Source organism: Platichthys flesus, chromosome 6 (assembly GCF_949316205.1).
Source record: "Platichthys flesus chromosome 6, fPlaFle2.1, whole genome shotgun sequence".
NCBI classification, from domain to species: domain Eukaryota; kingdom Metazoa; phylum Chordata; class Actinopteri; order Pleuronectiformes; family Pleuronectidae; genus Platichthys; species Platichthys flesus.
Window position 1 is genome coordinate 5,388,719 of NC_084950.1, and position 27,620 is coordinate 5,416,338.

The 27,620-nt window shown below is 43.4% G+C and overlaps 1 protein-coding gene across 2 annotated transcripts; it reads left to right on the forward strand.

Annotated features, from left to right (window-relative positions):
- The first annotated feature begins 836 nt into the window (after nt 1-836).
- On the forward strand, nt 837-27,210 carry dyrk4 (dual-specificity tyrosine-(Y)-phosphorylation regulated kinase 4). Of its 2 annotated transcripts, XM_062390784.1 has the most exons (15): nt 837-1,993; nt 2,806-2,875; nt 17,631-17,714; nt 19,157-19,309; nt 19,405-19,555; nt 19,779-19,942; nt 20,799-20,935; nt 21,940-22,080; nt 22,823-22,961; nt 23,655-23,736; nt 23,823-23,995; nt 24,095-24,155; nt 24,303-24,432; nt 24,551-24,708; nt 25,270-27,210. In XM_062390784.1, exons 1-15 carry the CDS (start codon nt 1,962-1,964, stop codon nt 25,542-25,544), a joined length of 1,950 nt encoding a protein of 649 aa, XP_062246768.1. In that variant the 5' UTR covers nt 837-1,961; the 3' UTR covers nt 25,545-27,210. The 2 variants fall into 2 exon arrangements, with proteins under 2 accessions (XP_062246768.1, XP_062246769.1); XM_062390785.1 differs by lacking the exons at nt 837-1,993; nt 2,806-2,875 and adding an exon at nt 14,367-14,781.
- Nucleotides 27,211-27,620: the final 410 nt, after the last annotated feature.

A 27,620-nucleotide genomic window follows, 5' to 3' on the forward strand; every position in this document is an offset into this window, starting at 1 on the left:
TTTAAACATGGCACATGACTGACGCATGTCGAACGTGTGTGTTTGTTCAGTGAACCAGTTTGTGTTCAGGACCCTGTCAATGCTGCCCACTACTGGACAAAGACAGACATCGCTGTTAGATGTCATCAGAGAAATATCAATGAAGAACAATAAAACACAAAAATGTAACACAACTGATACAGCATGATGCTCTTCTCTCAGAATGATGACACGAGAACACTGGTATTACAACATGTTATTTGTGAGGGAAGATACTCAACTGAGAGTTTAGTGTTTATTTCATTCATTTATACACAAAAAATATGGTTTTGGCCTTTTGGTGACTCTCAGGCAATGCAGACTTTGTAGAATAGCATGCACAGGCAGTACACAATATATAAGCAGTAAACAGAGTATATAAAAGAAAAGTAATTTATATGAGATACAAGTGAAAGTGGTGACAACAACAGTGGAAAACTACAATAATGTAAATTATTAGTATTGATGTTTGTGGACGTGAGGCAGGTTTTAAGCTGAAGAAACAAGAGTAAAAGCCAATGACACAAGATAAGATAAGATCATTCTTTATTAGTCCACTAAGGGGAAATGTACCGCAAAAGGGGATAGTAAAAAATAAAAGGCATGAATAAATTAGTAAACATGCAAAACAAATAAACACCCGCCAATAAAAAAACAGCTATAATGTTGTAGCAGTAAAAAGGAAAGTTAATCAACAGAATGGTCCTTTACACCTGAACAGGAAAAGGAGGCGGGGCCTAGGAGATTATAAATCGGACGCACCTGTGAACCAAAAAGGAGGGAAAAGCAAACAAGGAAGCGTGGAAGAGAAGTGAGAAGTGAGAGATGAGGACTGAGAGATGAAGGTAGGAGATCGTTTTAGAGATAAACCAGTTTCTGCACATATGTGATATAAGAGGAAGTAAATAGTGGTAGATGATCCAAGAACCCACTGGTTTTTTCACAATCTTCCTGGACCAAGAGGAACATGAGATTATCCCTGGAGAAGTGGATCCTGTTCCAGTTGAATTCCAAAAGTTAAGTCTGTTTCTATTCTGAAACTCTCCTGGCTGCTGCTTTTTGTTTATTAATCACACTTCTTTGATTTGGATTATTTGTATTTAAATAATTCATCAACAAATGAATATTCCAGTTACATAAATCACATTACTGAGGGTGTGGAGGATTCTTCCAGCTGCTTCCAGCTGTTTTCAGTGCAGTATCAAACTGTGTTTATTGGGCTGTTGTAAGGTAAAGCAGAGTTCAGACACAAATCTTTGATAACAGATTCCCTGGATGTTTCACTGGGAGCTTCCACATGTAAAATTCATAGATTTATTATCCACAAAGAACAGACTGACTGAAATGATTGATAATTATAATCAGTCTCTTTCTTAAATATATTAAATTCAAGCACTTCCATCTAATAAACTTTTAATATCCAGCTCTTCCTTTTCTGATACTAATGAATAGAAATGAATAGAAATAATCTATTGGGCTTTTGTCTGTAATTTAATCTATGTTGTTTTGTATTGTATCTGGACCTTGAGTCTGAATAATAAATGTCATTCATTTATATATTCCTTTCCAATGTACATTTTAATACATTATGCATCTTCTCAGTAATGTCTGTGTTGAAGTTGCTGTTAACTTTTGCACAGTGACGGTGTGTGACTGGGACCCACAGAATGGAGGTGGATGTAAATGTATATCCCAGTGGGTGTCCGTGCCTCCCTCTGTCTCCCCCTCCTCCCTCCTCCCTCTCTCTCTTGCTCACATGCACATTGAAGCTGCACCAGAGGAAAAACCCAACAGAGAATCAAACAGTCAGTGTGTGCATGGTGTTGTCACCGTGTTTGGTGGAAACACTGTCACTCCTCTCGTGTGTTATCACCTGGAACCTAAACACTCAGTATGTCACGCCTGCCTGCCTCCTCTGAGCCGCCGTGTTGATTCATGTCACCATGAGCGCACATAACAAGTCTTCAGAGAAAAGGTAAGAGCGATGACCACCTGTTGGTCGGAGGACATTACAGTACACCTTCTTTCTTCGATATGATATGACATCTATTGGGGCCTATTGGAAACGTTTGTTGATTCCTGCAGCTGGATCTGTCTGTTGTGAAAAAGAAGGGCTGTGCAACAAGAAAACTAATGATTATAATACAGAAGAGAGTAGTGTACATGTATATTAATGGTAATATGATAGTATAATGACAAAGTACTAAGTACTAAGATTCAGGAATATGCCTTCAAAAGAATTACATTTTTAGCTGATGCTCACTCTCGATGTAGAAGAGGACATTGTTTTCCGAGGTACCATTCACAAAAAATAATGGGCTGATTTTATATTTTATTATATTTTCCCCTGAGGCACTTAAATACTAATGGCAAATAAACAAAAAGTTAGGTATTGATATATTGCTTATGAATGTATACTATGTTGATCAAGTTTTTATTCTCTACTCGTATACAAGAGTTTCACTCATTCAAAAATCAGTTATCAAACTTACAAGAATTGATAATCTGACATTTATTGCAATCAGGAAGTGTCCGTCAAACCTTTTTATAGAACTTGTGATTTTAATACAAGACAAACGTGTCCAGGAGGTGTCAGTGTAGTTTATTCTAACGGCTTCACCAGTGGAGAAGTGGTCTGAGCTGTGTAATAATATTCATGTTGTCTAAACATTGTGTTTTTAACGTCATCTCAGATCAGGTCAAGGGCGACCAGGACACTGTGAATCCTCATTGCAGATAAGTTTCTGTGCAATTTATATCGAACTGACTTGTTTTTCCATTGGGCAGGAATGGCTCCAAAAACAAGCTGGATAAGTTTTTAAAGGAGAGAAAAGGCACCTTTCCTCTGCTGATCAAGGTAAGAAGACTTTCCTGTTTGAACAGTTTCTGATGGTCTCACGTCAGTGTGACCACATCAGGATTTAAGTTATAGTCGAGGCCACGTTTTTGTGGGGTGGCAGTGGGCCCTTGAGCAACTCTACACCTTGTGTTGATGTGCAGGCCATTAAACAAATGTTATTTAGGAGATTGTGTGCGCTCAGCAGAAATGATTTATTAGGGAACACGCTCTGCCCCGTGATGTTCTCGGGCTGCACCATCTGAGAGAGAGAGGTGCCGTGTTCTCATTTGCAAAGGCTGGGAGAGCGAAACTGCCCAACCCTGACCCCCACTGGCCTGACCCCCCCCAGTCATCCCTCCTTCCTGGAAAGTACCACAACCTTCAGCTCGACCCTACAAGGACACGCTCACGAAGCAGTGGGTTAAACCAACCACCCACACACTCATGGAGGGATTATCTCACTTGGTCCAGCCTGAGATCCTACAGGACCTTTTTCTACTTAACGTTGATTAAAGTTTTGTGCAGTTTCAAGCTCTTTGTCATCAGGGCGAACAAAACCAGTGGAGCAGTAACGATTGAATCCCTGTGATGTGACTCACTGTACACAAAGCTGCTGGTCACCTAGATGAAGGACTTGTTCTGGATCTCATATTTATCAATCCTCTATTTAACCTGGAAGATCTCACTGATTTAACCAGGGCAGGTTTTTAAAGCCAAGACTACAAGAGAGCTGAAAATGTTTGAGCATCAGTGAGAAAGAGGACAGAGCGGAGGTCTGAGGCAACATTCGAAGCTGTGAGTGCTCCTGCTGTGAGCAGACTCGGTTCAAACAAATTCATCTTTCTCTAAGTTGGGATATCAATACAGGGCATTTGCGTCATTACCAAAATACAGACGCAAGCAGCTGCTCCCAGCAGAGGCAGCGCCAGGCTTCAAGATGTGAGGCTGTAGCAGGAGAAGTGTTTTTCTGTTTTGTTGCTTTCATGTGATATGACTCACTGCTGAGGTCCACCTTTGACATCTCAGTTTTTTTTTTATACAAGAAAGTGCTGCCAGCTCCTTCCAGGGAAAGTGGTATGTTGCATGGACGTGACTCATAATTGGGCCCTCGTCCACTTGTTGAAGATTATTTTGAAGTTTGCTGCCACTAAACAGTAGAAGTCAAAGCTGTAGTTGGTTTGTATCGTACATTTTTATACAGGTTTGCATCTCAATGAAAGCTTTTAACTTCAAATTTGGGTGATGATTGTTTTCTTCGATTAACTATTTTGTCATATGCCTGAGTTTTGATTTATCCATTTCTGTGTTTTCACAGAAATACTTGTGATTCAGATAGAAACAGATAAATGATTTGTATTGTCAGCATAGGCCTCTAAATATCCACATTTGTGCGGGGATGTCTTCAACAGCTTAAACCCCAATAATACTCAGTTTACAATGTAAAAATCAATCATGAATTTATCATCAAATCAGTCAGAATATAATTGTCCGTCTGAGTTTTTCCATTCATGACCTTGATTCTTTCTCTGCACCTACTCCAGAGTATTGTTTATCAGAGCAGACCCGTTCACCTGGCACTAGGTTTTCCCCCCCCACGCAGGGAGCCTCCCCATTATTCTGATGAACCTTGTCCCTGATAGAGTTTCTCATCACAGCTTTGTCCCTCGTTGACACCGGACCCTCTGGAGTGGAGCCGGTCATTTAGAGGAGAGCGTGCACCTCTGCTGAATTACAGGCTGATATCAGTGTCACCGGGAACAAGGCGGCCTCCCTGTGAAGTAGGTTACAGCCAATAGAAGCTCCCTTAGAGTCACTTCTGCTATACGGCTGTTGTGATATTGTGCTTTCATGTGTGCAGCTTGCATCGAGAGCATCCATGTGCACCGTGAGGGAGGCCGCTCTCTGGCTCCGTCACATGGCCCACGCTTCTCAACATGTGAATCTCCAGGTTGTGTAAAGCTCCATAATAAACACTGCAGCATCCCCGGAGCTGTGGATGACTGTTTATCCTCCCACTGGTCCACGCAGCACCGTGGGAGCCTGGGCAGCATTTGTCCTCAGGCGCTGCCAAGGCCGAGCCCATTCAGGTCCCAGCTGCATTCTCGTGCCGAGCAGCAGGTGCTGCTGCTGCTGCTCCAGAGACGACAGCTGGACGGAGACACTCCCCACGTCCGATAAACATTAATTGGTTTGCTTAAAGAATTCTGGGTAAACAGCCACCCAGGGAGTTTTGTTAATGAGTGCCTGGCTCGGTTGCGTGTGTCTGTTTTCTTTTAACCGTGAGTCATGCAATACCGAGCTGCACACGCAGGGTTCGCCAACGTCCTCCCCCTCCCTCACACCCTCTCTCTCCATCGCCATAGGCTCAGGAGCATTGTTGTGTAATGGTGTGTGAGGTCTTATTTAAGATGTTGTTATATAAGAGGAGGGTTGTTGTCGCCTTGTTAGGTTCTCGGGTTCCTTTATGATAACAGAAGCGGCGCGTTACAGCTCCTTGTTATTCATGATGACAACGTATAGAATTACCACTGCAATTTATAGAGCATCAAGCACAACCATGGCTTACATAATCCAAAATCTATTTGCCAATTAGAACAAATAAATGCGCAATTTAGTTGCGGATCTGGATTTTTTAAAGTTCATTCTATGTGTATAGGTTTTTAGCAAACATCGAAATTAAATTACATAAAAACAGCTTTTACATGTTGTTGACAGCTAAACTAAACCAAACACTTTTATAATATATTACAATGATGTATATTATTATCATGGATATTATTAATGATAATCCTTGCACTTACAAAGTCTGATATTAATGTTACATAATTGTGATCGAAGTATTCAGGATTAACCTGGGTTGGTCTCACTGGCCGGAGTGTGCCAGTATAAACCTGAAGCATCTGCTGAATGAGGCCTCGGCCATTAGAGTCCAACACAGGATCCTCTTTACTGTCTGTCCACTGGTGACACTGTGTGGAACAGAAAAGCCTCTTGTATTTGGCACCCAGAGACGACAAGTGTTTCAGTCCCCATTGTCCACATATGCCACAGGCGTCATCATAGTCATTCGGCAATTTGTGCTAATTGCTACGATTCGGAAGCCGTGTATTGTCTGTGTCAGTCGAGCTTATACGTGGGGTCTTTTGTGTCCAGGTGGCTACAAAGGGCGGATCACCTTGCGAAGCTTGTTGTGGAAGGTGATGTGCCAGTTAGTACTTATGGGATCAAAAGAAGGGCTGACAATGCTCGACTTACAGAGGTGACAGAGGTGTGTGCCCATCACCCCTGAGACAGGAACCAGGTCTGAGAGGGCACTGTGGTGAGATACAGGCAGTTATAGACATCGCCTGTATATGAGAATGGACTTAGACTCCAGTGTGAAAGTGAAACCAGTGCAGACGAAACCTGTTTTCTTTAACGACCAGTAGAGGGCGACACCTCTGGTTGCAAAAAGAAATCTATGAGAAAAATGACCCCGACTTCCCACTTGATTTTATAATGTTAGTAAACTTCTTCAATACAGCAGGATATTCATATAGGAAATTATTGTCCCATTTAGAGTAAAATAGACGACCAAGCACGGTATGCATCGGGGGCATTCATGACTGACAGATAGTGTATCGCCCAATGGGTGCAGGTCACAGGTGTAGGTGGGCGTTGCTCTCGTTCAGGCTCCACCAAAAACCAAGATGGCGCTGGACAAAATGACAAACTTGAGGCTTCCAAAAGGCAGTTTCACAAACCAATGGGTTGCAGCCTGGTTATAGATTATGTCAGTAACTGAACTGGTTTTATATCTTGGAGAGTCTGGGCAGCGTTTGCCAGAGAGCAGAGACCTAAACAGCCCAGGGGCGGGTTGGGTGGTGTCTCTGACTACCTTGTTGGCTCTGGTGTGTGAGTCTGGTGTATGTCCTGTAGAGATGGGAGGGAGCTCCTGATGTTTTTCTCTGCTGTTCATTGGAGAAGTCATCCGAGGCATCTGAGGACAGGTGGTTTGTGTGACCTCCAATGCATCATCTATCATCACTCCCTCAGGACTGTCTGCCTGAGCGCGTCGCCTCCATCCTCACGTTCTCAGACCTGGCAGGGCAGCGTCTGGGGCATCTGGGTCAACACCCGCATTCACTTGATAGGGGCCGGAGCCCAGAGTGTTGTAAGCAGGGTTAACATGGAAACCTGAGACAAACTCCTTTTTGATGATGGAGATAAACTCTCACATACACACACACTTGGTACCTGAGCAACGTTTTTATGCAGCACCTGCTTAAGCTTCCTCAAAAGTCGGCCAGTTATTTTGGTTGGTCTGTTAATCCAATCTGCTTCATTGAAACAACAAAAGCGGCTCTCTGTGAGGAGAGCAGAGCCCGACATCGGGGCCCTGGACTGGGGCTTGTTCCAGAGCAGCAGATCACAAGTGAGAGGATGATTAATGAGGTAAGACCTTCACCGCTGCAGCAATTTGTAGAGAACGACATCTGGTTTCTATCATGTCTTTGTTCTGGAGCAGTTATAGAAGCTTCTTGTTAATCTTTGGAGTATATGGAGCATTTTCTAAATATTTTGTCTTGGGCATGACAACAATGGTAATGTTACTACACCTGATGAGGACATTAGTGAACTTCTCACGGTGTTGCAAGGCTACATGGACTTTGTATTCTTAATATTCTTGTTTAATATTGTCATTCTTAAAATAAAATTTGATTAAATATATACAATATATGATACAATGCTATAAAAATCAATAATTAACGTCAAGACAAGTCAGAACAGTTATTCTGCGTGACATCACCATGCCTGCATTTTCTAACTTTGGTCCCACACACAGGAAACAGTCCCACCCGTGATTAAAGAGGATGACTTCACAGTAATCAAGACCAGATCTGCAGTGTCATTGTTGGCTCCTGTATTGATCCCTTGTTTAATGGCTGCACCTCTGCACCAGGAACAGGAGACGGGTGGAGATAGGGGGAAAGAGAGAACTGAAGGAGTTGTGTTTCCCGATTATTGTCTGATTGCCGCGCGGAGCTCTTGCAGATTGTGTAGTGAGGAACTCTCTCATCAGCTCCTGGTTGTCTGACACCAACTTGTTTCTGTACTGGGACGCTGGGATTAGATTTTCTTTTAAACGGAGAGCGCTTATTGTCTGTTTTTAGATTAGCCTCAAAAGTGAGTGATAGAAAAAAGTATATTTTTTTATAAAAACCACCCCCACAGTCTAATCAATTGATATTTATTTATACTAACCTGCCAATAAGGCATTTATCCTTTAATTAATTGATTCCTCTTTACTGTGTTTACTTTCAGTTACTTGATGTCCCATCTTACCACCTTATACATTATTTCTACTGCGTTTTCTCTTTTTCTGAGTCTTGTGGCTGTGGATTTATATTGCTTATAACCCTCATTTATATTGGTGCCAATTTGAATATGTAACATATACACACAAATACAGACATGTGTGAATCTACATTTTCATTTCTATCTATGCATATATATATATATACACATAAATATATAGCATCTTAGCCAAACATACAGAAAAAATAAGTTGCTTTTAACACACAGTAAAAGACGAATTCTGACGGATGCATTCATAAAATTTGAACCTTGACCTTTGCCGGTGCTGCTCTACAATCAAACACTGGCTTGTGTTACTAACTTTGGGCCCGAGATCAATCGAGGTCTGTTTTTTTTCCATCCACCTCTTTGACCGCCATGGAGACGGAGCACTCCACATGGCTAATGAGATTTGGCTTGACTTGAGCCCTTCTTCATTTTCCGCTGTGTCAACAAGATGAGTGGACAAACAAATACACACACACACACACACACACAATCAGTCTTTTCTGATTGAGCATGTTGATGATGAATGTTTAGAGATAATCAGGGAAACATTCCGGATTTTGCTTTATTATTATCACAAAAATACAAACAGAGTAAACGTCAAACCCTGTAGGAATTGTTTAACAATCTCTTTATATCAAATGCTTCAGTTTGGGATTTCTAATGAAAACCTATTTTCACAATTGGTCAAACAGACTAAGCTGTGGCTCAGTGTCATGTGTGATTAGAGTGAAGTCCCTGCTCCTTCCAGCGATAAACAGCTGGATTAAAGACGGACGCAGCGTCACCACAGACTCGCTGTTGATCCGCACGTCCTTGCCCAACAATTTGTGCTGCTAAGCGCCATTAACATGTCCTATGTAAGACACATTTAAGCCTGTAATCGCCCGAGCCTCTGTGAGTCTGTCTAAGTGTGTGCGCTTGTGTCAACTTGTGAACCCGACCAATATCTCACATGGTGACATGCTGTGGGACTAAAACTGCAGATGCGGCAGTGCGCCTGCCAGTCAGGTCAAACTACCCACACCGCTCCGTGCCAGATGGCAGGAGACACTGATACTGTCGGTTTTGGCTGGCGGCTCCTCTCGCTTCAGTTTGCCTCGCCTGGCACCCCAGAGCGACTAGCCAAGGGCCGAGCAGAATGTAAGGCACCGGGGTTATGGTCGTCTAAGAGGAGGGAATTTGGCCCCCCCGCTTCAACTGGGTCTCATCTGGCCCGGTGCAGCCTGTCCCAACCACCTGTTGCTCACTCTATCCGATGTGGTCGGCTTCGTTCAGAGACGTGGGTGCTGCCACCCGCCCGCCAAATGCCGCTGATATACGCAGTTGTGTTGAGCCGTGAATTAATATTGTAAATTAAAAGCCTGAAGACGAAGTGTGGGACGGGGACACGGCAGCTTCCCCTGTGTGTCATGTACGGGGTTGAGACTGGCTGACAGGGCAGTAATGAAATACAGTACCCCGGCCCTTCATGCTACAGAAATAGCAACATTTTTCCTGTCACCAAAACAAGGTGATTTACAGATTTTATTTTTGGTAGCCGGGCAGAACATGTGTGAGCAGACGGATATTTGTATTCACTGAGAGGAACATGTGCTTTTTTTATGAAGACAACATTTGAAAAGAACCAAACTAATTAATGGAGGTTAAAGCACCACCATGTAACTTTTACCGAGCAACAGCGCCCTCTGCAGCCACTTGGGGTGATTAACTGTGGTTTTCAAGCAGAGCAATAAAAAAGTCACTGTGTACCACTCACTGACCTTAATGGAAATTACCCATGATCCTTGTCTTCCGGAGCCAGAAGTGCCAGTTTGACTAGTACACCAAACCTTAGATTAAGAATTCTTCATATTTGAAAGAATTCAAATATGAAGCTCAGCATCACTCTTGACCTCGCTGGGGCTGGACCTCACACAGGAGATATACCCACTAACAAAGTAACATAGAGTTAAGACAGATGTTCAGGGTAGGAAAACAATCTTGAAGATGCTAATTTAAGTTAAAGGTTCAGTGTGTAGAATTTAGTGACATCTAGAGGTGAAGTTCAATAGGTGTTCAGTTTGTCCAGCCTGAGCTACAGTAAAAAACATGGCGGCTTCCGTACAGAGGACCTGCTCCAGATGTAACTTTATATTTAAAATTATTTAAATATAAATTTAAATATAAATTTAAATTTATATTTAAAATTATTTAAATATAAAGGGCTCATTCTAGGGTAAAGTAAACAACAATTCGGACAATTTAGATGAAACACACGATTGAAAACATCCCTTCAACCTAAATGTCACACACTGGACCTTTTTAAAAAGTTCATAATCATTAAGAACAAGTTGAGATACTGCGGCATAATAATTGTTCCTGCGTGAACACCTGCAGTATTATGCCTCTGCCTTGTCCTGCTTTGGACGCTTCATTTCCCTGCTGCCGTGTGCAGTCGGCAGGCAGCCAGGGGCATCCAGGGTGTGGTGGGATAAGCTTTCACCTACGCACTATTTGTCAGCAAGTCTGTAGCATCCCGCAGGGGTCTGTGACAGCAGCAAAGCAGGTGGAGGATGGCAGCGGAGACGGTGGAGGAGATAAGGAGACAGCCCCACCGGCTTTGTCTCCAGGATACAGTGGCAAGTGAGATGGCAGAGGAGGCGTCTGTTTAACCCCATGGGAGACCCATTAGAACTGTACCTCCTCCCGGTCTGACTTCCTCAGCCCCGTGAAGAGCCCAACTGGGAGGACGATGGGATCTGTATCATGATGGGCTTATGTCTCCCTCATCCAATAACTTCACCTCAGCCCAACACCACCCCTCTCCCAGGGGCCCCTTTCAGAGGAAGCTAAGTGACAGGCCCCTGCTGCCCTGTCTCCGGCTCAGGATGGGTCCCTTGTGGAGTCCCATCCATACGTCACTGGCAGCAGAGACAGAGAGCACTCCCTCACCGGTTACAGCGGCAGCATCCTCCCATTGTCTGCCTGCAGCCTGCCTCTCTCTTCTGTCAGTGTCCCGGAGCAGAGGGGAATAGTTCGGAGGAACCTGATGGGGAAGGAATCACATGCGCACCGAGGCCTCGCACAAACCGGAATGTAACCTTATATGAATTAATGCTGCAAGCCAAGTCCAGGGCACAGTGGAGAGTTGTGAAGAAACACAAGTAGCTCTGCAGGGAGTGAGAAGTGATACAACATATTTCCAGGATTTGCACTGAAGAGGAAGACGGCGGAAAGTCGACGTGAGGACGAGTGGATTTCTGTGAAGTTCAAGATTCTTTATGCTTTTATTTTGTCGAATGGAGCCAAAGAGAGACACCCACAGTTTCCAGATGTAAAGCAGTGGGACGTGCAGGCCTGGCCTCGTGTTCATCCTTTGTTTTGCTTCTGATGGTGTCCGTCTGATCTCTGACCTGTCGAGAAACTACCTCCCCCCTCCCCCCCCGGGGCTGGAAATGGTGGCCGGAGGCTGAACTGGGCTTCGGGGTCTGGTTGTAGCAGCATGGGTGAGATGTGCTATGTGGGAAGACGGGACCTCACCCGCCTGCTGTGGTTTTAGCCTCCTCCTCCACGGCTGCTGCTGGGGCCGGAGCAGGAGGGTCCAGCCTGAGGTATGTGTGGAGGCGGAAATAAAAAATGTCCAAATCACATGCCGGGGACCTCTCCCTCTGTTTTTAAAATGTTGATTTCCTGATCCGAGTATGTAAATATCTATTTTGATAATTGTTTGCACAGTTTTTCTGTCCGTGTTGTCATGCTTACACAAACTGGGATGCTTTGTTTCCTTTTGTTGTCATAGCGAGTCACACTGTACGTGCACTTCACCTGCTTCCTCTCACCAACGCTGAGTTACCTGGGAGACTCTGCACTCTGTATAATGACTCTCCCTGGTAAACTGTAACAAACGTTTACAGAGGTTTACAGTGGCAGGCATGGTGGCTGTTTCATTACTTGTAAGAGTTGAGAAATTTAAGAGCCTGAGCATGGCTTCTGTTTTCTCTGCTCACTTCATTGTTAAGGCAACAGTTTAATATTTGGTTTAGGGGTTTAAATAATCTGACTAGTCTTGTCATAACCAAAGAATGTCTTTATGTATGGGAACACTTGAAGAAACTTAAGATATGATATTTGACGTTTTTGTTTGGCTAATGTCCCACTCACTAAAATGGAGGAGGCAGGGGTTATGAGCTATACTGAAGCCTGCCACCAGGGGTCGAATGAGCTGCTTTGGCTTCACTTTTGGGGAAAGTATCTGTAAGGAGTAAACAAGCGAGATTTGCATATTCCCATCTATACTCGGAGGTTCTGGTGAAAGGATTTTGATCGGAAGCTGTTTCCTCCTTTTTTAAAGTCTTAACGCTGGAAGCAGCATATTTGAGAGATATCCATCTTTGAAATTAAACACTCAGCACGAATGCAAGATGAATCAGTAAAACTAAACAATGCTGTGGTTCTCTGATATTTCACGACATGTTTTTCACCATCGTGCAGCAGTGTGGAGATCAAATTAGATCCAAAGAAAATGTGTGATTGTGTCGTGTAAGCACCGTGCACACAAATGATGCTGGTCGGTAATCCAGGTTGTGTAAGATGAATGTCTGCTGCGGCTCGTTGGTATTAATCAGGCCAGATTTAAAGGAGCCGCCTACTTCTGAGAAGTGTTCCCTGTCTCCCTCTCGCTGTCCACTTGTTCCCTTATCCTCCTGGAAGCCGGCCTCTCCACCAGCAGGGACCCGAACCACTCCTATCCTGAAATCATGCATTGCCTCTTGCATGTTCGTTAGCTGCACTCAACACAGGTCGGATCCGGCCCCACTTGTGTTTCCTTGCTTGTTTATATTTTATGCTTGATTTCTGAAAAATGGGGAAAGATTAGCTGCAGAGTAATAATGAGGGTGTAGGAGCAGCTTCCTGGATAGCTGCTTATCCAGTCCCAAGGTAGATGCTGATTACTGAAGTGGCCACTGCTGTTGCATAACTGCTATCATCTAATCATATTCATCTCCTTGCTCCGGGCTCTTCATCACATGGAGCAGCCAAGTTGTTTTCCCCTGCCGCGGGGATTAGACAAACTTGAGCCATGAAAACAACTCGTTGGTTTCGATCCCTGAAGGATAAAATATGATTTCACAAGTTTGTGTGATCAGATGAAAACCTGCTCAAACTGAAGATCTGGGATGTTGGCGTCTCTCTTCTCTTAGTATAATGAGGTTCATTAGAATATGTAGGCTGCACATTGTGGGCTTGAACTCAATCGAACAATAAGATTGACTTATTCATCGTTTCTGAAAACTTAAAGTGTAATGTATCATCAGCCAGAGATGATATCATATGTTAAATAACCTTTTTTTTTGTTGTTTTCAATTTTTTATGTCTAGTTAGTAATAGTTGATTTCTGTAACACTTTTAGAGCTTTTATTATGGCGAGGACTCCCAAAACTGATATCATATCAACAGAAAATCCTTAAGTAAAAAGCTTTTGTGGTTTTGGGGTTCTGTTTTGTAGAATTTGAGTTTTATTTCAGAATTTGTTTATGCTTTACCCTGTGACCAATACTTTATACACATAGAGGGACCACCCCTCATTTGTATTCTTTCATTAGAAGTTCTAAATATCTCTCAAAATGAGGTAATTTTATATTAGATAATTTAGGGTTAAAAGCACTTTCTCCATCATTTGATGTTGGGAGGTTTAGGATAAGATGAAACGTTACTGATCCTCTGTGGAGAGATTATGGGAAAGAAATCCAGAGGAAATTCACCAGTTACACGGAAGCACAAGGACTTTTTAGTGTAAAATGTAGAGAGAATAAAATGGAAAGATGCTAAGGCTGTTGGACAAACGTTGTGTAGTTTGGTGATAAACAAGAAGTAGCTCACTGATTTATTTCTATAAGAGTTTTTTTTTTTTTTAAACATTCAACATTGGACTTATCCGTTTATATTCCGTGTTTCTTTGATGTTATCGGTGAAACTCTTGGATCAAGTCCCTCTTGACCCGGATGAAAGCGACAGTGTCCGGTTTGTTCTGCTGCACAAAGATGAGGTTTCCTGCGACGGGGACGCGGTGTGACTGGGGGGGGGGTCAGTCTGTGGGTGTCACTGAGGGAACGGTGTGGCCACGGCGTGCAGCGTGCGTCGGAGCTCAAACCCCTTCCCGGTTCGTTGGAGCGCGCATTCATCAGTCACCGGTGGACGAGGGCGCACGGATAAAAAAACAAATCTATATCTGGACGGGGCCAGCTGCCCGCGGCAGGAACCTGAACAGGTGGCTCCTGCGACGTCTTAGGGCGCAGGGACCCTCAGCAGCTTGTCTCCCTCGCTAATCTGTCCTCTGACGACAGCGCAGTTATACGCCATGTGTGCGTAAAACCCCCCGCAGGGCACCAGCAGCAGCTTCGGGATCCGTGGATCTGATCAGTCGTCGGGAGTTTCCTCATCACTCGGTGAAGCTGGACCGGAGGGGGAGAGAGAGAGTCCTGGTTTTGAGGCTGGAATCACAGAGTTGGATACAATGAGTCTCCATTGGATTTTATAATAATCTCTCGTCTGGGTTCGGATTTCTTCATAACAGCATGTTGCCAGAAATAAACAACAAGGTGAGGAGGCACTGTGGTTGGATGACGGGGGGAAGGAATACAATGTGGTTCACTGAGGTGTGACTGTGGTACTGTTATTTATAAGATATATATTTATGAATATAAAATTAATCTGGTTATATAATCAATTCAAGAGTTTCTATATTCTTACACTTTGCATCACATTAATAATCCCATATAGGTTTAAAACTAACACACATTCGATATTTCTCTTCAAACAATGTGCTTGTATAGTGAAAAACCTTTTTATTAAGTGAATATATAAAAAGGTTTTTATTAAGTGCATATTCTCCTCATTTTCATATTTGTGCTTCCGTCTATTCTCTCGTCTCCCTCGTTCTGACGATCCACTGCTGTAACAAGGGAATTTCCTCTGTGTGGGAGGTTTCATAGTCTCTTATCTAGTCTTAGTGTATTTGCCGTATAGGTTTTCCATGCTATAAGGGGCACTTTGGACCAGTTACATGGCTTCACTCCAGGCTCATTCCATTTCAGCTTGAGACCTTCCACAGGTATCCTTGAAAATCTATTATTTAATCTAAATTCTCTCTCCATTTTCAGTCATTCTCGCATTATCCCACTTTAATGCTTATTTTCTGTAGTCCAGCCCCTCTCTCTCATGACCGCACGCCAAGTTATGATGAAAAATCGGATCCATTTCTATTTCAGTCGGACGTTTAGCTTATTTCCGTGTTTGTTGTGCTGACAGTTTCTGTAAGTCTAAATGCGTTCTGGGTGTATTTTTCACACCCTACATGGAAACCGATGTAAATTTAACCCTTTGCTGTTTTTAAATCCTAAAAGAATTTGGTGTCTTTCATTTTTTTTTTTGGTGTCAGAGGTGAGAAGTGCAGGAATGTTTGCTTTGCCACCCGCCTGAACAATGATTGATTAGTGATGATGGTGACTTCTCATGAATCCATCCCGGCGGCAGTGGAGACCAGCAGGAAACAGCTTGTTGTCCAGTGAAAGTGACAGAAAACCTGGTTATATGTATGAAAAACGAGTGTACGTGTCTGACGGTGTCTCTGAGCACAGCTTGTTGATGTTTACCCTCAGCTGGTTTTGTTGCCTTGTTGACCCTTTGACCAAATGATCCCTGTGAACCCAGAGGCGCTGGGATGATCCTCCAGCTATGACCTCACGGATCAAGAGTCAGCTCGGTTCTTGACCTTAGTTTCCTTGTGTTTACTTCCAATGATTAATTAATGGAGCTTCATCGAATTTATCCGACTGTGGACGGACCTGCTTTCATCAGCCCTTCATTAAAGTGTTTCCTGTTTTACACACTGAAGTTTAGGCACATTTTTAACATCGGGATTTTGAATATTCATCTTCTGATGATTGTAATGAGGGCGGCACAGTGGTGCAGTGGTTGACGCTGTTGCCTCAGTTGCTGGGTTCGAACCTGTTGATCCACTGGGCCCTATACGTCACTGTGGAGCTTAGCAGGTTCTCCCTGTGTCTGTATCTGTGGGTTTTCTCTTGGTTCCCCCCTCAGTCCAAAGACATGCAGTAGGTTGATTTGAGACTCTACATGTAGGTGTGAATGGGAGCATGAACAGTTGTTTGCCTGTATATATATTATCCCTGTGATGGACTGTGATTGGCTCCAAATCACCTGGGACCCTCAGAGGATAACCATTAACGATAATGGATGGATGGAGGGTAAGAAGGAGAAATACCCCAAACACCTGACATTCTCTCTAACCTGTTATTATTACATCTATATATGATTTATCTCATTCATCACAGGGTAAGAAAAGGTCACGGTCATTCCTACTGTCACCTGGGCACATGTAATGATGTCACTGGGTTTCCACTGGCTCAGTGCTCATTAGCCAGGCTTACAGCAGACCCACTGCAGGTGAGGCTTTGGACGCCGACCTGCCACAGTGACCTACATGGCTCCTGACATTGTAACTTGAATACACTGAGGTATTGTTCCCTTGTTTGGCTTTGTGTGGTTTCATTATCACAACAACAGCAGGATGGTGGACAACACGAGCGAGGGAGTGTTTTGCAGAACGTGTTTACTTGCGTCAGCTGAACAGGTGGAGTCTCAGAGGTTTATAAGTCGGTGATAAGAAGTTCTCTCTGCAGCAGCTTGGTTCCATTCATTTGATTGACAGGTGCAGGGAGTGTTAGTGTTGGTCAGCCTCCACCACAAGATGTGAACCCAGTGTTTCACTCTGAGGTGGATCAGTTTGTCTCGTCCCCCTGCAGGAAATGTCTCTTTTGCCTGAGATCATGATTGAGGATGTTGTCTTGCATCCAGTCAGTTTGTCTTCCTCCCTCCCTCTGTCCCATCCTGCCAGGCTGGCAGGGTTAAGCTCACATCCCCATATGGGCCTGGAGCTTTATTTCACCCATCTGGTGTCGCCCCAACACCAACACGACCCACTGATTAATAAAGCACGTGTAAGCTGGCTTGGTGTCCAAGTGTGCCTGTGATCAACTATGCCGTTTATTTTACCCCCCCCCCCCGCCCAACATTTTTAACACATTCAGTTCAGTCCTTCAGTTTCTCTGCAGGCACGTGCACTGCTCACCACATGGATGTGCACATGGAGGATCCTTGTTGCTGGGTTTTTGCAGGAGTAATCTATTTTCGGATCGCAGTGCATTATTTTAGCTTGTGGAGCTGCAGCCTCGCTCGGCTGCCCACAGGCTGCACGGACCCAAGAGACACTTTTCATTATTGTTATTTAACGTGACTGTGAGACAAAGAAAAATATGGTTTCTCATTTTCTATTATTACTTCAGCATTTCGTGTTAAATAAGAAGCGGCTCTTTCTCCCCCTCAATCTTGTCACATGTTTCATGTATCGCTCTCGTTCCTCCCACAGACGTCACGACCGGAGGCTTTCCCTCACCCCCACAGACTCCCAGCAGAGGGAAACCGGCTCGGAACAAACCGTTCCTGCTCACAGGTCAGCAGCCCCCCCCCCCCCCCCCCTTCTGTAACACACTGCAGCATCTGACCCAGAACCCACAGATTGAATTATGTAATTTGGGGCTTAAATTATTCTCGTGACCTAATCTTTGCATTCTACTGCAAACATCTGCAGTAAACTACACCAGAATGCAGTAAATGATTATCATTGGCAATAATTGTATTATTTTGGTTATCAACTTTGGAATGAATGATGCATTTCAAGGATAATGAAGCAGCTCCTCATAAGAAAAGTGCCTTATTATAAAATATCACGGTCGCCATATAAATAAGAAGAAAATGGACTTGACTGCACTCGTCCGTCTGCACACACGAGGCCATGTGGTGTCAAGCATCAAAGATGTCCAGTGATACAAGAGCATCTTATTTAGAGAGCATGCCCCCCAGCTCCGTACAGCCACATAGCTGTGTTTACTTCCTCTGCCTGTTGTGGCAGGTGCTTTGCGACTATATTTAGCCCTATCTCCAAGCGTCATAACCAAGTTGGCAGATCCTGCAGCAGCTCTAAACACGTGAGAAATATCAGAACCATCCACTGTATGGATGGGAGAGCTTTTATTTCCTGTTGATAATTAATGTGAAATAATTTAAACAGCGGGGCAGATCTGCTTTGAGTTTCTCGACTTGAAATTTAAATTTTTGGATTTTAATAAGTGGAAACACGTTTTTTTAAATATGTTGACGTCCCCCCACCCCCCCCCCCCCCCAGACAGATAAACATCTGTAGGATGTCTTATTTTTCCCTCCGAGCACTTGGCCAGAGGTCTAATTTTGCCCATCATTGCCCAGGGCTGAGGTTTTCGATGGGGTGACACATGTAATCGTGCTCCCGGAGCAAGCAGGATGGCAGCTAGAGAAGAGCAGGTTGTAGCTCTTCACCTCCCCTACAGGTCTGCCCCCGCAGACAGGCCCTGTCAGGACCCGGCCTCACGGAGCTCTGTCCCCATTTCACTCTCACCCCCCCCCCGATCAGTAATTCCAGCCCGTCTACACCCGCTGCAGGAGGTGGGAGAGGGTAGGGCTGGGGGAGCTGGGTTTGTCCTGGTCACCTGAGCCTGCACCTCCGAGACGCATGTGAAAGGGGATGAAGATCCCAAACCAAAACTGAGGAGGTCACAGCCCGACACGGAGAAGTGAAAAGGAGGCTGTGACAGAGCGTGTAGCTGCAGCTCCAACAGGAATAACTGACCTCGCTCTGCTGCGGCTGCTTCTTGATGAATGTTTTCAAATGTGCTCCTGAGTATTTGTCATTCTGGGAGACTCACAAATATCCTCCCTGGTTTTGTGAATTAAATGCTATCATTACACATTCAGCAAAAAGTATGACTGAAATATCTATTTGTCTCCACAATCCATCCTTGTTGTCACTATTGTGAAGTTCTTCCAAAGTCCTTAAAAACCCTCCCCTGTGATTTGCAGAAGTTTGGCCCGGGTGTAGGGACGTTGCCCCAGCTCGAGCCACCGGTGGTCCAGGTGGTGGTCAGCAATGCCAAAAACCAGCACCAGCAGTCAGACAACATCCTGCCCCAAATCGCCAACAAGGGGGTTCAGAACAACTTCCAGACGCACACGGTGAGCGTCATGTGAAGTAACGAGTTTCTTCAATGTGTCTGATTGAAGGAAAATTAACAGAGCCTCCTCTTTCCCTTTGTGTGTTTTCTGGACAGGACGAGAGGCCGAAGCCCGCCCAGCAGTTCAGCATGCGGTTCGGTGGACTGACGGATAAAGTGTCCGTCTCTCGCAACAGCAAGATGTCCAGCAACAAGCAGGAGAAGGAGAAGGCATATGAGGGACAGAGACTACCCATGTCACACATAGGTGGGTTGTTAGAGTCAGAACGTCACAGAGACGTTATCGCACATTTTCAATCAGTTTTTTTAAAACAGTTTTTTTTAACTGATGCAGTAAAAATAGCTTGTTAGCATACAAGGTGACCCTTCACAATCCTCTTCAATTGGCAGAGGTGTAATCTATATGAAAGTGATTCATTCCGCCCTCCTCCTCCTCCTCCTCCTCCTCCTCCTCCTTATTCCTGCTGCAGAGGCACTGAAGAACTTCCAGAAGCGGCTGACGGCGTTCGAGCAGGAGGAAATCGCAGACTACAGCGAGCTCTGGTTCCTGGGTCTGGCCTCTCAGAAGATCGAGGGTTCCCAAGGAGCGCCGCAAAACTCCGGATATGACGACGAGCACGGGAGTTACATCAGGGTAATGTCTTCATAACAGGTTTAACATTTAAGATGATATCCGGAGTATCTCCAGACATTCTCCATAGGGGGCTGTATGTGTGATCGCAAATGTCACAGTGAGCGGATGTGAGAACACAGCAGGAGATCCCTTTCCGCAGGATTTACCCCGAGCTGGTGGGCACATTGATGAAGTTTCTTAAACGAGAAAGACACACAAATAATAAAGAATATAAATATCTCATCTACAATGATGTGAACATGTGCATTAGTTCATGGTCATATGGGCAAAAAAATGTAAGGGACTCTGTGAAACTTTAAAAAACACATCATCATGCACGTGATTGTGTAAAGACATGGAATTTAAGGTAATTTTAAAGTAAGAAGGTAATGTGAAAATATGGAGATGCCATGTTGTGTATCTTTCACTCTCTCTTTCTCACTCACATGCACACACAAACACACACAATCCTTCCAAGCTGCCTGCGCTGCCTCCATTTGACCTTAATCCAGCAGCTGCAGTCATTATTCCTGAACAGTGTTTTACAAGAACCTGATCTGAGGAGACATTTCTATCCTCTTTATGCTGAAGGAGCTGTTAAAGCCTGAGTGAATAACCACTGTTCGAGGATCTGTCAGTTACTTTAAAACCATACTACACATAATACTGTAATCTACCCACTGTAGCTTGCAGTGTAATGCAACATATAATCATTAAAGATGAAACTTGGTTCATGACATTGGTTTGGTGATGTGATATATCTTTAGTGAATAAATAAATATAATACAAATAAATGATATAGTACATATGAATAAAGTTGAATGAATCAGTGAATTCTGCTTTAATATTCTCATTGCTCGTCCTCTTGCTCTTCCAGGTGCTGCACGACCACATCGCCTACAGGTTTGAGGTTCTCGAGGTGATCGGGAAAGGCTCCTTTGGGCAGGTCCTGAAATGTCTGGACCACAAAACCAATGAACTCGTAGCCATCAAGATGATTCGCAACAAGAAAAGGTAACACGTGACTTATTTTATTTATCCACCCACTATTTATAAGCCACATGTTAACAGCAATAGAGCTAATTCAAAAATGTTGACGATAAAATCAAAGCAGATAAACCAGATAGGATGAGCGCACAGTTTTCTAAATTTGCTCTGCAACAACGACAAAAATTGACAGTGTACCGTAGAAGCATTTGAGGAGGACTCACTAACGACGAGGAATAATTCTGACGTGGCTCAGGAGCAACAACAGGCCAAGTTCACAGCCCAATATATAAAAGCAAGTTCAAAACTGTCACTGCACCACTTCAATTTAATTCTGACCAGTTCATGTGTAATTAAATCTTGTTAAACAGCTCATCCACTTTGTGAGAACCAGACAACCTGCATGTTACTTTGTAGATTGAGTAAATCTTCAGGCTCAGGGAGTCAACGTGTGGAATTCGTGTGAGACCTGATCTGCCCCGTTGTGAGGTTTTTTCCCACATGCCTGCGCCGTGATCGTTTTACATCTGAGGACTCTGCCAAAATCGCTGAGATCCTGATTTAGCATGACGCAAGTCGGCACCTCCTCGGTGTAATCTTACCTGTCCCTGCTCGCTGAGCAGCGCAGGGGCAGCAACAGGCATGAGGGCCTGTAGGTTCGATGCCGCAGGAGCCGCCAGGTCTTACCACCGCTTCAATAATGCAGAAAACCAAATGGGTGCAAACTGCCACAGCACAGACCGAAGGGGAAGTGTTCCCTGTGTCAGATCGCTGTGGCAGATCCTCTTTCTACTGGAGGAGGATTGTGACTGGTGGACATGAAGGAGGGATTTTAGGGATTTTTGTGCTCGGATAAACATGTTCATGTTGTATATCAAACATTTTGAAAGAATCCAAATGCGAGAGATCTTAGTGTTATTGATATTTTAACATTAGTTGGTTTATTCTGACTTGGCTGTATCTTGAACGTATCATCTTTAAATCACAGGTTGTACCGGTGAATCTAACAACTCTGCACATTTTCCGTGTAGGTTTCACCACCAGGCTCTGGTGGAGCTGAAGATCCTGGATGTGATCAAGCGGAAAGACAAGGACAACCTCCACAACGTCATCCACATGAAGGAGTACTTTTACTTCCGAAACCACCTCTGCATCTCCTTTGAGCTCCTCGGGTTTGTCCACTTACTCGTCCAGCACACAGGCCTGCACGTTCAGAAGAGACACGACTGAATAATTCATCTCTTTATCGAACGCGGTCATGGTTAGCCACCTTTCCCCAGGTGCACCAGCAGGGTGTGTGTCATCATGAGGCCCTTCTCACCTGTCTCTAGCCATAACCTCCACATGGAGTCAGTGAGAAGTCAAGTGTATACCTGTGCACCCTCAACATCTGCATTGGGACATTGATCTCCTCTGCTATCTATACTTGAGGGGAGATAGTTTTGTCTCTCACTGTGGATGAGTGACCTTTAGAGGACGTCTTGGACTGCCACCCCGTCTAAGGTTACCGCCACCCAATCCTTTAGTTAAGGCCTTGATTAGGTCGCTATCTCTTACCCCTTCTTGCTTCATGGTGTGAAGGCTCGTGTTGCACAGGCTAAAGAAGTTTGTGCTTATCACAAGTGGCACGAAATAGCACGAGGATACACTGCTTGTCAATCATAGATAATTTCCAAGTGACAAGTAAGTGGAAGGTTTACACGATGTAAAGTGTAGAGTGACATAACTTTGTCTGGCGTGTTTCTTTTCATTTATATGAGGGCGTGTGATGTTTACTTCATTTGCTGTTTCTTTTTAATAAAGGGCGTCACCACTGAACTCACTCTATGATTAAATACAGCGTGTTCTCTTTGAGGAACTACAACAAAATGAATTCAACTTTCTTCGCATTTTATGTTTGTTTTTTCCCCACAGGGTGAACTTGTATGAGCTCATCAAAAAAAACAACTTCCAGGGCTTCAGTCTGGCTCTCATCCGACGCTTTGCTCACGCGCTGCTCAGGTGCCTGCAGATGCTGCACAGGGAGAAGATTATCCACTGTGACCTTAAACCGGTACTGACTCATAAAGATCAAGTTATCATACAGAGAATATGGAGCATATGGCTGAAGTTGAAAAACGTAGCTCCACAAAACGTATTATAAACATAACATAAGAAGAGACAACGTAGTGTTGACCACTGGTGATACAGTTGCTGTATGCAAACACAGTAAAGATAAAGTGAGTATGGAAATCCATATGTAACTTATAGATATAGTGCAAGATTTGTTAAGTGTCTAAAAGTTATAGTATAATAGCATAGAATACAGCATACTTCAATATATTATATAATAATAATAATCATTATTGTATATTCTTATATTATTCACTTTTCTTTGGTTTTCTTGTTAACAAAGTTATAAATTTCTCGACTAAAGGGTAAAACCACAATACAATTTTAGTTTGAAATTAAAATAAAATTCGTGACAGATGTAACATATCGAATATGGGGATTTATTTTTTTATAATTGTAAGTGTCAAACCTGAACCTATATATGTGAAAATCAAATGACTGGACATGACTGAAGATATGGTGCAGTCAATAGGACCTGGCGTGGCTCAGACCTCTGCACCGAACCACTGGACTGCAACTGATACGTGACCAACAGAGACAATAGTGTAAATGTTGCTCCCTCTTGTGGAGCATTGTAACATCAGCTCCTGAGAAGCAGCCGTGTCTGAATGGTTTTGGGTTTACTTCTGCACAGGAGAACATTCTTCTTTCTCAGAGAGGACCAGGGAACATCAAGGTCGTGGACTTTGGCTCGAGTTGTTATGAGCAACAGAGAGGTGAGAGCATAAGGAATGAAAACACAGAGTTAAGAAGTGATTTCCAAGAAGTCATATTTGAACTTGCTTTCGTTCTCCTCCGTTAGTCTACACCTACATCCAGAGCCGCTTCTACCGCTCCCCAGAGGTCATCCTGGGTCACCCGTACAGCATGGCCATCGACATGTGGAGTCTGGGCTGCATCCTCGCGGAGCTCTACACAGGCTATCCTCTCTTTCCTGGAGAGAGCGAGGTGGAGCAGATAGCTTGCATAATGGAGGTAGACCACGGAAACAGATGTGTCTCTATTTATTATTATACTCGTTTATAAGATGTGTTTGCTGAGTATATGAAGGTAACCAGATATTATTACTCTCAGGTTCTCGGGATGCCTCCAAATGATTTTGTTCAGTCGGCGTCGAGGAGGAGGTTGTTCTTCGGTGAGAAATCTTCTTCACTGGCAAAAATTTATATCTGTGGATATTTCATTTGTTATATTTCATTTCATTATAGAGCAGGATAAAACATGTGGGATTGCAGGATGAAACTGATTGAGTCTAAAACCCTCTGCTCTGTTTTGTGTGCAGATTCCAAAGGAAACCCGAGGAACATCACCAACAGCAAGGGGAAGAAGCGGAGGCCGAACTCCAAGGAGCTGTCGGCTGCTTTGAAAACCAATGATGCTCTGTTCCTGGACTTCATCAAACGCTGCCTCACGTATGTCACATTCACACTCCTGTAAAATAATAAGTTCCTTTTATCCCATCCTGACGTGACTGCATTAAAGCGTTTGCTAAATTGAAAAAAATGAAATTATTTTGCCTCTTCTTCTCAGTTGGGATCCGTCCAAGCGACTGAGTCCCGACGAGGGTTTGCAGCACGAGTGGATCCTGGAGGGGAACTTCAACAGAGTGCGGCCGAGAACCAGGCCGGCGGTGAAGAAGACCTCGGACAGTTCCACCAGCACAGACAGACCGACTAACAGCAGGCCTGGTAAGAGGAGAGTCACCATCCATACCATGCATATTATTCCCTTATGAGATTTTATGATACTGAAAGTACTTAACATTAGTGTCCATTCAATTAAATATCAAACGTAACCAAACTCACTCAGTGGAGCAATCTTTATTTCCACATAGACACATGCATATATACACACATACTGTACATAGACAAACATACAAATTCACATACTTTTATGCCTCTTAATTAAAATATTACGTCTAAGTTAAACACTGATTTACTCGTATACTGTTCTTTCCAAATATTAGTTTTTACAAGTATTTCGGATGTCAAAATTGTCAGGCAAATTATTATACTTCAACAATTTAATAGATAAAAATTATAATTGCTACGAAAGATAAATTATTTCCACTCTGTGATTATGGACAGGGATTAAGATGGATGTGTATGAAGAAATGTCACCTCATTGTTATTATGATGTCCAGTAAAAATAATGATAAAAATCTGAAGCCATGTTCAGACAAACCCACACTACAGTTCTCTGTGTTCACATCAAGCTGACGTTTAATGTCCTCTGTTTCCACGGCTCAGGGGAGAAGGTCGCCTCTGACAGCAGCACCGACAACCAGCTGAAGAGAGACAGCTCGGAAACAGGAACCAACACGGAACCTGCCGAGCGGCTGCGGCCCATCGGGGCCTCGGCGGAGGAGGAGGTGTGCGAGGGCGACGGGAAAAACTCCACGGACGCCAGACAGCAAGGAGGTGGTGAAAGGCCCGTTCACATCTTCATCAAACCGCAGGAGGAAGTGGGCTCCGAGAGGAAAGACAGCCAGGAGCCATCTCAGTGTTTGCCACCTATCATGTAACAGTCTGAGGGGAAATGAGCTGCGTTCATGACGAGTGGGAACCGGGGACATTCGCAGTTCTCCCACGTCCCACCTGAGTGAGGCAGTGGCAGTGAACGGACGGCTGAGGGAAAGTGGCGTTTGTTTGACTCTGCACACGCTGAGAATGTTAAAGATCCTCCATGTTGCTGCTGCGTCTACATGAGGTCGAAAAGCAACGCGTGAGAGATGTGAGACTTCCTGAGATTCAGGTGGAAGAAGCTGCTCGAACCCAAGTTTCCTACCAGGTCCCACCGGCCATGAACTAAACCCTGACGTGTGGTGGCAGAGATCTCCTTTTTATTGTCGTCTTTGTGGATTATTTAGATTCTGTGAAGCTTTGAGTTTGTGTGACTGTGACATCAATCAACCACTTCTTGTTTTATATAAGGGAGTGAAGCTGTCGATGGAAGTCGTCCGTGCTGAGTTTAGATCGAATGGTTCAATATCTTCATCGTTGTTTCCGCTGTCCCTGTCTCCTGTGTTATTTATTGAACCCAATCTTTGCTGTGCATTGACATCTCATTTTTCTAGAGCGCTCGTACCCCCACCAACAGTCAATTCATTCAAGCTGCTCCAGACTTCACAGACTAATAGATATCAGTCTCTTAATTATGCCGGATTTTTAGTCATCCAGAGCCCTGAATTATTCCCTGGGAAATGGTTGAAAATGTCCACAGAAAAACATCAAATGCAATTCAACAGTAATATTCCTGGATCATATCCTTCCTCCATGTTTGATCCAAATCCACCCGGTGGTTTGAACCCTGCTGACAAACAAACAACAACAAAGTGCAAATCGGTTTTTGCTTTTTTTTTCTCTTCGTTTTCAAACATTTTCGCTTCACTTCAAAACAAACACTTTCGTGATGTAAAGAGATTTGAAGGATTTTTGTGCAATAAAGGCTGAGCCAAAAAAAAATACTTTCTTTTTTTTAATCATGTTGACAAGCAAGTTATTATCATGTACTTTGTAATTGTAGATTGCATTTGATTACCTAGTGATTATTGCTTTATTTATTATGAAATATGTTCGATCCTATGTTCAATATTTGTGCAACAATTTAATTGACGGTCATAAAGTATGTATTTGTAATAGAATGTGTTGTACATATTTCTGTTCTTTCTTATGTATGTGTAATACAAGACTTATTTAAGAAAAAATATTTTAAGATATTTGTGGAGGGTTTAGACAAGGTTTTACTTGTTGTGTTGTCACTATATGGAAACATTATGTCCATGTTATTCAGGATATTTTTTATATTAGAAACAAACAAGACAATCCTACTATTGATAGTTTGTGCCTTGCAGTATTAGAAATCTTGCACTTAATATCGTGTGTGAGAACACCTGGATAGAAACAGCTGGCTTCTTACCTGTCAGACATGTAGAAAGAGTCACCAGGATCCCTCTTATTTGACAAAATCATGTCTCTGCTCATGTTATGGGACATTTACCGTCTTTTTATTCATGTCTTTAGTCGCCTTCAGAGATCAAAGTTAAATTGAACATAGACCCGTGCCCTCGTTATCGATTAGCTAACCAAGAGATGCAGAGAGGAAGGACTGTAGCTTGGAAAAAAAAGTCATGAACAGTAATTTTTATGTCTTTTATGAGTAAATAAAAACTATTTCAAAGAACTTGTGTTTTCATAGTTACTTTTCTATTGTATCATCAAAGTTGTGTTTGTGTCAGTGACTTTAGCTGAATGGAAACAGAGGAACAGTGACGCAATCTGAATAAGACCACAGAGAGTTAACTGAAGAGCCACTGTTTAGATATAAAATAAAGTAAAAATTACAGGTTAATAAATGATTGATTTATTAATTCATTCATCAGATGGTTCATTATTTCTTTTGTTTTTATATTCAACTATTTGTTCATCTATTTATTTATTTTAACAGACACTGAACATTCATATAAACAAAACAAAACATTTCAAATCACATTATTTCCTGACATGGCAAAACTGTAACTTCACGGACTTCCCGTTCAGTGCAAATAACTCGTGTTGCACTTTGTGTTGCAGATTTTTAAATATGTAGAAAAATGTAAAAC